Below are 13936 nucleotides of genomic sequence, written 5' to 3'. Positions count from 1 at the left end.
ATTTGTGCCCATTAAAAAAGAGCTAGAATGCAGCAAGAACAACCTCTCCACAATAAGTTTTTATGCTTGAACTTCACTCACAGCTGGAACCAAATAGTTTACAGGTCTGAAAATTCAAAAATAATTATTGCCTCGTATTTTAGAGCCTCAGTAAAGTTTTGGTTCATCTCATTTTCCCTGCAATATGAAAATTGAATCTTGATTCATATACTGAACAACTAATGGTTGCGGTATATAAGGACCCAGGCTTCTGGATGAAGCATGATCCATGTTCACATGTTAGATAATTGGATTCAGATATTTGGTTTCACTTCATCCATAATCTGAAATAATTACTTCATCTTGTACATAATAATTATACAAATACGTGTATACATAAAGGCATAAAGAGGAAGAGGACATAAAAATAACCACACTGTAGTTTACCTACACAGGATAGCTTTCAAAGCAGACCAGTGCTCCTGGCTTCCAATTATAGTTTCCCTTGTATTAAATGTATAGGTTATTACAAAGATTATCGACAAAGAAATTTGGAGTACTTACTGTTTGTAGCTGACCATCACTATTAAAATAGCAGGCATGCAGCAAAGGATGATTATGACGGCCAGAGCAAGCAATGCCCCTTCTGTGTAGCCTACAGCTTGTGCCTGCTTCTTAACATTGGCCACCACATCTGGGGTACGGATTTCCAGAATACGCCCTCCTTGCCCAAGGTATGGCTGAAATTCTTTATTGATATCCAGCAATTTTCCATCCAAGAACCTTCAATATTATGAAACAAAATGATTACAGCAGACCTAGCCAATTCTGTACTTTTTACTAGCCGACTGAGTTCATAACCATATGTTCTGTATGTACTGCGTTAGAATAGAATCCAATCTTTATGTACTTATGGATCTTACTATTCTTTTATAATCCCTTTTCAGTATTATCATTGATGTATTTAATATTAATCTCCCTTAGAGACTGATATCATGATGTGCTGAGATTGCCTGTGTGTCTCCATGACCCTAAGAACTACATCAATGAAAGTTAGGATTAAACAAGACAGAGTGAAGGACAGAGACCAGTCAAAATCAGTCTTTTGGTCCTCCAGGTTGGTTGTTGGGCATGAACTTGACAACTTAATACCATACACTGCTTTTGTTATGAAAACAGTTGAACAAATAAAATGCCAAATACGATCCTTGGATCAGTGGATAGCCCTCAAATGGATAACATGATGGATATCAGTCCAAAATAGCTACTGAAGGACATTATTGCCTTGAGGAAATCAGTGCTCCCAGTTCGTTCCAAACTTTGAGTTTGGCTTTGGAATGTGAGGACTTTGTTAAAATCATCAAAGAATGGAAAATTGTAACATATATAACATATAATCCTTAGTATTAATGAACACAGGTGGCCAGACGCAGATACAAACAAAATGAAAAACAGAACAACTATTATTTTAATCAGTAAACCGAAATGGAGGAAGAAAAGGAGTTGCCTTGATTTTGAATGGTGATGCACAAAAAAAACCCACTTTAGATTGGTAATCCGTTAAAATTATACAGGCAAGACTTCAAACACTCTGTCATTCAATATTATACCCCAATGCATGGATACAACAAGGACAATTAGGGTACATTGTGCAGGACTTCACTAGCAAAGTGCAGCTACATCATATTCTCATTGCTTTGGGCAATATGAATGTTATGGCTGGGACAGACAAACTTGGCACAATGGGCACACATGGAACTGGCTTACATAAAAATGGTGGCAAGAATGTTCTTGAATCATGTCAACTGAAATCACTTCATTACATGGACAAACTTTCCTCATTATAGAACAACATAGATCTCACCTGACAGCATTAGAAAAAATAAAATAGATAATTTTTGTACACACAAAGTTCTAATAACCACATCAAGATGTGTGCATATGCAATGGAGTATATGTAGGTAGTGATCATCAATTGCCATGATGAAATGAAATTGAGGAAGTTACAAGGAAAGATGATTCCAAGGAAGATGAACATCATTAAGCTTGGGGTGAACAAATAAAGAATGATTTTGAATTTCAGCTTTCAAACAATATGATAGAAACAGTGTTACATGATAAAGATATGGCACAGGAAGCCATTAGCAAATAGTATATCAATACAGCAGAGAACATTGTTGGATCTAGTAAACTGAAGAAAGAAAACATGCTAAATAAAATCTACTTAATGCCTTTAGGCCAAAGCAAGGTAATCAATGAAAAGAAGAATACAGAGATAATGAAGTGAAAAGATCACCCAGAAAAAGCATATATTATAAGAACAAAGAGCCATAAGGTCCATCTTGAACAGTATCCTGTCCTCTGGTGCCCCAGAGGGAATGAACAGAACAGGTAATCATCAAATGATCCCTCGCTTGTTGCCCATTCCCAGCCTCTGACAAACAGAACTATCCATTCTGGCTAATAGACATTTATAGACCTATCCTCCATGAATTTATCTAATTCTTTTTGAACCCTTTTAAAGTTCTGGTCTTCACAACACCTCTGGCAAGGAGATCCACAGGTTGACTGTGAATTGTATGAAGAAATTTTTGTTTGTTTCAAACTTGCTACCTATTAATTTCATTTGGTGACCCCCCAGTTCTTGTGTTATGGGAACAAGTAAATAACATTTATTTTCTCCACACCAGTCATTATTTTATAGACCTCTCTCATATTCCCTGTTTATCTTTTCTAAGCTGAAAAGTCCCAGTCCTTTTAATCTCTCCTCATATGGTAGCAGTGCTGTACCCCTAAACATTTTATTTCCCTTTTCTAAACCTTTTCCAATTCCAGTATACCTTTTTGGAGATGAAGACAAACAATATCTGTATGCAGTATTCAATATGTGGGTATACCATGGATTTATTTGGAGGCAATAAGATATTCTCTGTCTCATTCTCTGTCCCTTTTTATTATTCTTAACATTGTTTGCTTTTTTAACTGATGCTGCACATTGAGTGGATGTTTTCAATTGGTGTATCTCAATGGATAGGCACTGGAAACAGAAATGGTTGCAATGAAGGAACACATGAGAACACTTTATCAAACTACCATATAACTTGCTAGAGTCTTAGCCACAGCAGGGAATGTCCAATGAAAGATACACAAGAGAAAGCCTTACACCAACAAATGAAAAGAGGGATAGAACACTTCCATTCCATCTTTAACAGACTCTCACCAGAAATAACATTTAACTTTGAGACTATATGACTACAAGATGCAGGATTTGTTGTGTCTAAGCTATTCAAGATAGGTTGCCATCCAGCCTCTTTTTGAAAATCTCCAGCAAAGTAGCTTCAGGGAGTAGCCTTTCTGCCTTACCAATCTATCCACTGACTTTGACCTTTATCTACTCAGGTTTAGCACCCTTTCTCCTGATACTTTATGTATAGAGGTAGGGGGGTGGGTGACAGAATATCTTTCTCCCCCTCACCCCCCGCCCGCCTTTCCCTTCTATTTATTTCGAGTTTTCTTATCCCCTGGTCATAACTCTGGTCATCTGAAGAAGTGGGCTGTCCCCATGAATGTTCATGATACCATCTCCATGTTTTGTTAGTCTATAAAGTGCTACCAGATCTTTGCTTGCTGTTTTTTTCCAGCAAAGGAGCTTCCACAATCTACCCGAGCAGTTTGTTTCATTGTCCTACTGCTCTTAGAGTTAGGACTTTTTATCCATCTTTTATAGGGAAGATGACAGAATTTGATGCCTGCTGTAAGCATATTACTCTGGATGAACTTAAAGTATCCATAGAAATATTAAACAACAATACATCACCAGCTGACTGTCAAATCACAGCAGAAGTCTACCCAACCACCCCTCTCTCTCTGCTTCAGAGCCCAAGCTAGGATGCCCACCCCGAAATGACCTTACTTCCCTCATATTAAAGGGAATGGGATTGCTTGAAGAATATGCAATTTTTGCTCTCATTTATCTGCTCTGCCTAAGAAGGTTGATCATTTAGCCTCTAATTATTTGCTATTTATCCAAAACATAACATTTATTGAGACAGATTTTTTTCTTGTGCCAATATCTGCTTGATGCTAGAAGTTGGCAGTGGGAGGTGGGAATCAGCAAGCCATAATTATCAAGCCACACCTGCTCAAGTGAATGTGTACATTAGAGAAGGCTAGGGAAATGCTCTGTATGCTCAGGTGAGGGATGCCTAATGGAAGTGCCTGTTCAAAATTGTTGATAGAATCTGCTCTGTCAAGGGAATGCTTAGCTGAGCATCTGTGTCCAGATTCCGGAGTGGCATGCAAAAGATCTGGAAAATAATGTCCAGAAAGTATACTACTTTAATAAAGTGTATAATACTTTAACTACATTAAGTAGAGCACTATAATACATTTTTAAATTTAGTTTGTAACTTACGAAAGCTGCCAATCTAGCATCAGTGTAAACTGAGTAATCTATTCATTCAGAGAATGTACAGTATAAAAATCAGTGTAAAATTGATAGCAAGCCACCATAAATTTTCAGCCCTATTGAGGAAGATGAAATACCACTACTGTAGTATCATGCATGCAGTGCAGTCATAGCCCTATTGCAAATTAGAGAGACAACATGGATGAGATAATATCTTTTACTTCATGGATTTCTGCTGGTGAGAGAGACAAGCCTTAAAAGAAGAGTTGTATGTGGTACAAAAGCTTGTCTCTTTCAGCTGAGATTTTCACCATGCAAGCAATTGAGACAACCATGTCACTATACACTGACTAAACCCTACTAGTCATTTTACATATGGCATCAAAACAGCCATTAGATGACAATATAATATGACCACAACCAATACAAATAACATTATTAATTCTGGACTGCTGGCTTCTGACTATGAGTAGAAAACTGTAAGAACACAGAAATGACAATTGACTAAGTAGTTTGCTAGGATAAATTTAGCCACTAATGGAAATTAGAGTTAATCATCAGGGACCACCTTTTACTGTCAACAGTCAAAATCCAGAGTAACTCCGTATGTATAATAGTGTAAGAGAGTATACTTTTAGACAAAGTCTGCAAACTGGTGTATTTGATATGCTGAAAAAAGGAAGCAGAGGCAATATTGCTAAGGTTAGGGGCCAGATTATAGTTTTGTAACCTGATTTGAGTAAGGGGCAGCATATGGTTTTGCTGCTCCAGAAGTGCACCAGGGAAAAAAGTGTGATTAATAGTCACAATTAATTCCCTTATTCTCCATTGAGAAATAGGGCTGTTCAGAAATTGTTTTTCAATGAAAAATTAAGGCTTTGATTAAGCCACAAATTAAAAATGTCACAGTATATCTCTGTTTTCAACAGAAAAATCCATTTTCAAATTAAAATATTTTGGCCTCAAACTCAAATTTCCACAAAATACTTTTGTGGATCATTTCTAAATAAGAGGGAGATGATCCTTTCAAAATGGCCACCTATTTATTGCAGGTTCTGACCAAGCTCCCAATGGTTTCCACAGATGTTAGCAGCCATTTTGAAAGAAGACAGCTCCTCCTGGTAAGTGTAATAGAAAATTATCCCTTGGGTATTGCTAAAATTGTGAACAGTGATTCAATATAATACCATTAATCAATATTATATTCATATCCAATCTATGCATATGAATTCCATTTAATTTAAATACTAAAGAAAGTTTGAAGTATCTTTGTCAAGGTTATTTGAGATATAGAAACTATCTGCTGTTGGGTGCTAAATTTCTTAAATTACCAATTTAAAAAAAATAATTTTAACTGAAGCTAGTAAATGTTGATTAGTAAAATCTCAGTATATTCCTTCTAAAAATTGTTCTAATTTAGGGGAGGCTGTGCTGTATTCTTCATATATAACAAAGTGGTAGAATCCTTCCTTAGGTACAATGTTCAGCGAAGCATGAATTATGAAAACATGAGCAGTGTTTCCATGACACTATCTTCATCATGGAATAATGAATAATCATTCATTGACCATCAACTCTTTTTAAAGTTCCACCAAAGGTCTTTAGAATATTTAAGAAATAACTAGGGGGTGGTTCCCCCTTCTTGCTTGGGCCACCCTCGCCCTTTCTCTTCTCCTCACAGCCACTGAGGAGGGTCTGAGGCCACCCTGGCACTTCCTTCCCTTCACCAGACGCCGAAGTCTCCAGGCCCTTGCTCTCTCAGTCTGCCTCTTTGCCCCGGCACTGGGGAAGGAGGGGTGAGGCCTAACCACCCCTCCAGCCATGAGGTTGGAGGCCTCGGGGCTCTTGGCTCCCCCCACAAGGAGGGAGAAGGCACGGCTCTGGACCTCCTCCCCACTCGAGGCTCCCAGTCCCCCTCTGGAGTATTGGGGAAGACATGTTGCTGCTACCTTCCACCTCCCTCTCCCTCAGAGCTTGAGGGAGACCGGGAAGGCCATGTGGCTACCCCCCTCAGAATCCCTCGGAGCTCTGGGGAGACCAGGGAAGCTACGTGGCTGCTGCCCGCCATGGCACCAGGGAGGCCAGGGCCCTCAGCAGTGGTAAGGGAGGGAGGGAGGAGGCTGGGTGGGTGAGGTGGAAGGGGCTGCGTGACGCAGGAAATCCTGTAGGAAAAACTTTTTTATATATCTATACAGATACTTGGTCCTTTTTTATTACTTTGTTTTTTAACACTCATAACTCAGACTTTGGCCCCTTCTCAGCTAATGTGTTTGTTTTTGGTAATTTAGCAAAAATAATTTACCCTTACCTAAACAGAATCTGCAATATGACTATTAAAATGCAAATGTAATGGAAATCAGAGCCCTAATTCTTCATTTGCACACTAGATGTCACTAGTGTATGTTAGATGTCCTATGTTCTGATGAAGAATATGCAAGTATTCCGTTTTGCCAGCATTATACCTCAGGGAGATTTTAACACAATCTAAGTTAAGATTCTATGAACATTTTCTTTACAACCCTTATTTTAAGGGATTCATAACTCAACCTTACACGATCACTAAATGACATACTGTGCAAGCGTTCATATGGGTGGATTGTAAAGGCAGGATATTTTAAAGATAAATAGATACAGAATACTGTATAAATTACAATGATTTTTGTGCACGAATATATCAAAATTACTGTAATTAAAATATGCTGGTATTTTCAGTCCATAATATAGTTTAAATTATGTCATTGCTTTGTAGTTGTTTGTGGAGGAAATAAGTTGCTACAGTTGCTGCTATACTTCAGAATAACCACAAATAGATTTTCTATACTTACTGTGCATTCACAAGACAGACTATTGTTCAAAACAGATTATATATTTAAAGCTGATTGATCACAATAGTTCCGAAGACTGTGCAGTCCTCATTGTTCATAAGTATTATAATGATTATCACATATAAAATTCACACATGGTTCAGAGAAATACTGTGCCCAACTGGCAATGAGCAGCATAGGTTAAAGTCTACATTTTGGAAAATATTCAGATTTTACTGGCCTTTGTTCCTGCAAGTCTGATCTTATATGTTATTTGAAGAGAAATGGTTTGTGTGGGAAAGTTAAATGCAACCAGAAAAATTGCTACAGTAATACTACATCTCCTCTATCCAGTGACTCAGATGCTGAACTCCATAAAGCTGTGCTTGGGTAGAGTTCAGGAGGTGAGTGCAGTAGTGGCTTTAAGTACTTTTAGATATTCCTCTCTGCAGTTTAGCTCGGAGACTAGCTGGAGAATGGAGCAGTAGTGTAGAGAGCTTGATGCTGCCCTAATGTGTGTCTAGCTGACAATAGCCCTTAGAGGTCAATTTCGGCAGCAAGAGATAACAGGACAACTCAGCCACTTCCCTCTGGTATCAGTCATGCTCCTTGTGGAAGGGGGATGGTATAGAAAAGGCTATTCTGGCTCTATGTCATCTGAAAATGCATCAGACATGGGGAATCTTTAGGGGACCAGATTTGCTGACAGCAGGGCCAGACCTTATTCCACTATTCATTAATAGACCCAACTAAAGGTTAATTTCTGAAGTTGACAGGTAAGGGAAGGATCCATGTGCTTCTGCTAACAATGTAGATTTACGTCAGTAATTCAATTATAAATCATATATAGAATTACACTATATGTCTTGTAAATTAATGTTTAGTAAATGATCACTGAAGGATATCTTGAAATATTTTCCCATACTCAAATAATAATTTTGTATGAATGCTAAAAGCACACATGGGCAGATTCATGAGCTAACTAGGAACTGGTTAGATTGTTCTCCCTACCTCCTATATTAAAATATGAAACTCTTCCAAGATTCAGAAAGTACTGGGTTAGGCAGAAATTCCTACCATTGGTCACCTCCATCTCTGTATTTAATTAGTGATTTAACATGTTTCTCTATGTCTGAATTAGCCTTTGGTATCTGCTGTTTATTACACAGGGTTCACAACCACCATGGAGCCTTCTAGCAGGCTCCTGAGCTCCCCATGAAGATCATTTTGGTAAGAGGGCATGGGGTGGTTATAAAACCTAGCAATCTCTTTCCTATGGGAGAGGGACCACTAAGGTTGCCTCTGAAGACTACACTGATCAGTGGGACCACTGAACCTCTTGTTAAAGAGCCCAACTACAGTAGAAAGGCTGCAGTTTTAGGGAGGGATTTTTCCTTTAGATTTGAATAAGCATCTGAGTTTATCTGAACCAAACATTTTGAGATTCACCCATTTCTAGCTAAAACACGGTAATACTTCATATTTCAGGTAATGAAACTCTCACTTTATTTCTCTCCTGTACTCTACTAAGCTGATGTTCATTCACCTCTACCCCAAGGGCAGGGAAACATTCTCCAGGATTTTGCTGATTTAAATTTTTAACAGCTCTAAAAGAAAAAAAAATGCTGACTATGGAAGCACATAAAGCATTTTAATAAGGTTCCTTCTACAGATAGTATTATCTGTACAAACCAGGAAAGCTAAAGCTTTTTATACATTTGAAAATTTGCATTTTAACCTCTCCTCACTATACAGTACTGTATCTCCAAGTCTGGACTACAAACTGCATTTCTGTAATTTTAATGAGGCAAAATTTTCTGCCCACATGAGGGTATTATGTCAGCAAAAATCCAAATTGTGTGCACAAAAAAAGGTAACTACCAACATGCACGTGCATTGGCTCACTTTGTAGGTAGATTAAGGCAGGAACTTCCACCACTATAGTTAGCATCCAAATCTGAATTTGGGAATACTGAGCTACAGGGATCTCTTACAGTCATCATGATAGCTAGAGCACACATATTGGTGTCTATCTATAGGAAGTATGTTCAGAGTGGTTTGCACTTGGAAGAGCCATTCTCTAACTTCCCAAGACTCCCAACAACTTCACAGTTAAATGAGGTAGTCTGGGATGAAAGAGTCAAGGGACAGCATCAATAAAGAGTTTAGTGGGGCCTAACCTGTGGACTTGCCTAATTTTAGTGAATCCCACATACAAATAGTTCTCTGTCCATAATGAAGGGGCCAGTTGTGGACACAACACATGTTGGCTTTGCTGAGAGTTGTGTGCAACTGATGAAGTAATTGGGCCCTGGGTTCTTCTGGAGGAATTTGCCAATCACACATTTCACAGGTAGAGCAACAGATCTATTCTGTGCATCCTCAGTGGACCTGTATATATAAAATACCCTCTCTTGTTTTCCTGTGAGAACATAGTGCTTGTCTTTATTACAGGGGTAAGTTAGCTGAAATTGCGTAATTTAGGGTATGTGAATAATTTAGTTGGACTCGTAGCTTAGGTCAACTTGCTGTAGTGTATACATTATGCTGGGTCAATGAAAAACACTTTCCTGTCAATTTACCCTACTCTTCACATTCTGTTGGAGTACCAGAGTAGATGGCATAGCGATCTTCAGTTGATTTACTGTGTCTAGACCTGCTAAATCAACTTCAGGTGCATCAGTTGCCTCAGCACCAATGCCCAGTAAGTATGGACATGCCCTAACTTTCACAGAAATATCCTGGTAAAATAATGCAGGATTTTGGCATACATCTATTAAAATATTATTTATTATTGTATAAATAAATAAATCTCAATATTTATGATCAGGGCTCGACAAATTAGTCAATCTACTTGCCTGGGGCGAGTAGATTTTAAGCCAGCATAGTGCCGCAGCACGATCAGTGCATGCGCAGCGTGCCAAACTGCGGCTGGCGAGTGGTCGCCACTGCTTGTCAAGCCCTGATTATAATATACAATAACCTTTACTGGTTTCAAGGAATCATTCTGCTACATATTTTAGGACAAGTATTATGTAATTCAGCATAACTTTCTAAAAAACATAATAAATCAATTTATTGAAAAAATACAACCCACATACAATTTTCTGATGTTTGCCTATGGCCTGAATATAATTCGTGTCAATATACCCAATAGTTGAGTTCTAAGATTATGAGTTATCTGCATCTGGTGTCCTCTATTCCTATGTTCTAGCCTCTAACAGTCTAATTTTGTATTCAGACAAGGAATTTCTTGGGAAGCAGATTCTGAAAGAGATTTGAGCTCCCAGTATGAGTCTAAAAGGGCTAACTAGAGACTTGGATACATAACAAAGGAAATATCAAATGGGAGTATAGAGATTATATTCCTTCCACAGGTCATACCTCTCTTAACCGGGACTCCCTGGTCTAGCAACATCCATGGTGCGGGATGGCCCACAGATGTTCCTGGACCACAGAGCCCAGGAACAGGGAGGTTTGGTGGCGGGGCAGGAGCACCGTAGGACTGCAGTGACTCATCCTGGAGTCCCGTGTATGTGTGTGGGGAGGTTGGGTGGCATGGCAGGGAGTTCTGGCCCCAGTGGCCATGGACCTCTCTAGCCTGGCAGTGGCTGTGAAGCTCTGACCCCAGTGGCAGCCAGGGAACTCTGGCCCCTGTTCTGGGTCCAGTAGCCGGGGAGTCTATCCTCAGCTCCAGTGGCAGGGAGGTCTGGCCCAGGCAGTGGAGCTCCAGCCCGATCCCTCTGCCCAAGCCACAGTTCAGACCATGGTGCTCTGGCCCCCGCAGTAGTGTGCCATGAGGGGAGGAACCTTTCCTGGTCTGGCAAATCCACTCATTTGGGACTAGTCAGATCCTGAGGGTGCTGGACCAGCGAGATCCAACCTGTAGGCTGTGGCTACACTAGCATGAATTTCCGGAAATGCTTAAAACGGAATACTATTCCATTTTCAGTTTTTCCGGAAAAGGAGCGTCTACATTGGCAGGCTGCTTTTCCGGAAAAGCCCCTTTTCCAGAAAAGCGTCTGTGGCCAATGTAGATGCGCTTTTCCGGAAAAGAGCCCCGATCGCCATTTTAGCAATCGGGGCTTTTTTCCGGAAAAGACTACTGGACTGTCTACACTGGCCCTTTTCCAGAACAGTGTTCCGGAATAAGGACTTATGTCCGAGCGGGAGCAGAATAGTTTTTCCGGAATAGCGGCTGATTTTGTACAGTAGAGCGTCGTTGCTTTTCCGGAAATTCAAGGGCCAGTGTAGACAGCTCGCAGCTTATTCCGGAAAAGCAGCTGATTTTCTGGAATAAGTGGCCCAGACACAGCCGTAGAGTTGGTATTGGTACAATGATTATCAGAACTGGTGTTTGATGTTAAAAACTGGAAAACTTTCAGAGGAGAATGATTAAAAGACTAAAAAACATGTCTGATAGTTAAAGACTCAAGGAAATTATCAAAAAGAAGGTTAAGGGGTGAATTGATTACCTCTATATGTATAAAGAACAGAAATTTAATAATAGAGGGTTCTTCAATTGAGCAAAATCCAATGGCTGGAAGCTGAAACTTGACAAACTACACTAAAAATAAGAAAGAACATTGTAACAGACAGGGTAAATAATCATTGTAACAATACACCAAGGGGCATGATGGATTCTGCGCTGGAAATTTTAAAATCAAGATTCAATGTGTCTGTAAAAGATATGCTCTAGCTGAAACAAAAATTAATCAAGAAAAGTGCTATACAGGAGGTCAGACTAGATGATCACACTGGTCCCTTTTAATCATAGGCCACGTGTAGGCTACAGTGAAGACCAATGCTGCAGCAGTCGATCTTCTGGAATTCAATTTAGTGGATCTAGGGTGGTCTGTTGATACCAGAACTCCTACTCCTTGCAAAGAGTAAGGGAAGTTGACGGGAACATTTCTCCTGTTGACCTTCCACTGTGAGGATGGCACTGAAGCTTGGCTTAGTGTATGTTGATGTTTATATGCAGCTGCAATAGCATCCCTTAAGCTAACCTTCGGCTGTAGTGTAGACATGACCTTACACTTTTTGTCTGTGTGGATTTAGGCGCCTCTATATAATTCATACATACTTCATTTAGAACACTGGAGAACAAACTACTTTTTAATCATAATCCAGAAGAAATCTAACAGTCATTTTGGTTTTTGACTTGTGACTGACACAGACAGTCTTATGCCATCACTGAGTGCTCTGGTCTAAATCTCACTGTTGGGTGCTGCGCCTCCCCCAGGAAGTCCTGAGCACTTCCTGGAGCACACAGAATGCCACTCTGGCAGTTATTGAAAGGGCCCAGGACCAGTTGCAGTAAGAACAGCAACAGCAGGGAGCTCCAGTCCCTTTGCTATTACTGGGCCCTGGGGCAGTTACCGCTTTTGCTTCCTGTGTGTCCGTCCCGTCCCCCCTCCCTCCCCACTCGCCCTGTTACCAGGCCTGCTCAAAAGATTAAGTAAGTCTTCTTTGATTTTGTATAAATACAGGGTTCTACACTGAAATGCATTTGGAAACAAAGGTAAAAGTAATAGGTCTAAGAGGGTGATTTCTGCAGTGGTGAGAGAAGGAACATTTATTTATACATACATTTTGATTGAACACAGTATTTACAAAAAGTGACAGATTGTCATCTCTGTAGGCTGAGGTACTAATTTAGTCCTGAAAACTATTCCAAACCATTATCTAGAGATACCGTGTCTAGAAGTAAGAAGCTAATTTAGTTTCCATACCCATTTAGGTCCTTGGCTTCTGAGACTACCAATGATTAGCTAATAGTTGAGCTGTTTTTTTGTGATGCATTTGGAAATGAATTAAGAATGTGAATGAATTGCCATTCTGGATTGGACTAATAAATTGACCATAACATTTTATTTCCAGACCCAGCCAGTGCCACCTTTAAAGGAAGGTGCATCATCCCTGTAATGAGCAATGGTACAAACTACTCAGAGGGGAAGTTCTTTCCTAACCCCATTAGTTAGTGGTTGACTTCAGCCTTGAAGCATGAAGGTTTATAACTTCTATAACTTTTGTTATCCTATGTAGATCCTACCCTAGTCTGTGCATATTCTCGTTACACATATAAATGTCTAGCCATTTTATATATGGCACTTAACAACTGTAATATCGTAATGACTTTTCACCACTATCAATCTAGTCTGGGGTTACCCCTTCCCCCATAAAGGCAACCACTACTTTCAGTAGAATAGAAAAGCTCCCTGAAAATCCTCTCCTTGAGACTCTTCTTCATTGATCCATTGAGTGTACAGGGTTTATCTTTGTGGAATCAGCAGCAGGAGGCATCCACAAACATCACATTTTTCCAAAGATCTCTAAGAATTTTGGGAGGAATGGGGGTGGAGTTGATGGTTGTCTATCAGCAGAAGTCCAACGCACTGACGGAAAATAAAGCCAGTAGGCTGCAAAACAAGCATCATGAGAGTACAGACATCAGTGTCACATGATTTTAGATACTTACTTAAAAAGTTCATTTCTCATTATTGCTCGATTTGTTTGAGGGTCAATTGCATAGACCATCAAGTCAGATTTGGAATAATCTTCTTCTGAATAGCCATCTCCAAATCTGCGGGCACCAATGGACTCCACCACAACTGTTGCACCAGGAATCTGATCTTGAACATAGCGTTCCAAAATCCTGAAAATGAAATAAAGCCCGAACTGTAATCTAATGGACAAAAACACTGGCTTTGTAGGCTGCTAACCCTAAAAGCCCTTTTCATAA

At 39.6% G+C, this 13936-nt stretch overlaps 1 protein-coding gene across 11 annotated transcripts in view; it reads right to left on the bottom strand.

Annotated features, from left to right (window-relative positions):
• The window catches only part of PCDH15 (protocadherin related 15), a 1468744-nt gene that overhangs the window by 40191 nt on the left and 1414617 nt on the right, over positions 1-13936 (bottom strand). For all 11 annotated transcript variants that reach the window (XM_075935032.2, XM_075935036.2, XM_075935034.2 and 8 more), the window contains 2 exons: positions 13673-13849; positions 544-762 (listed from right to left, as the gene is read on the bottom strand). In XM_075935032.2, coding sequence (XP_075791147.2) covers positions 544-762; positions 13673-13849 — 396 coding nt within the window. The remainder of the gene's footprint in view (positions 1-543; positions 763-13672; positions 13850-13936) is intronic.

Source organism: Pelodiscus sinensis, chromosome 8, assembly GCF_052426305.1.
Source record: "Pelodiscus sinensis isolate ZL-2025 chromosome 8, ASM5242630v1, whole genome shotgun sequence".
Classification (NCBI taxonomy): Eukaryota; Metazoa; Chordata; order Testudines; family Trionychidae; genus Pelodiscus; species Pelodiscus sinensis.
Note: the sequence above shows the minus strand (reverse complement) of the source record. Positions and strands in the feature narration are given on the sequence as shown.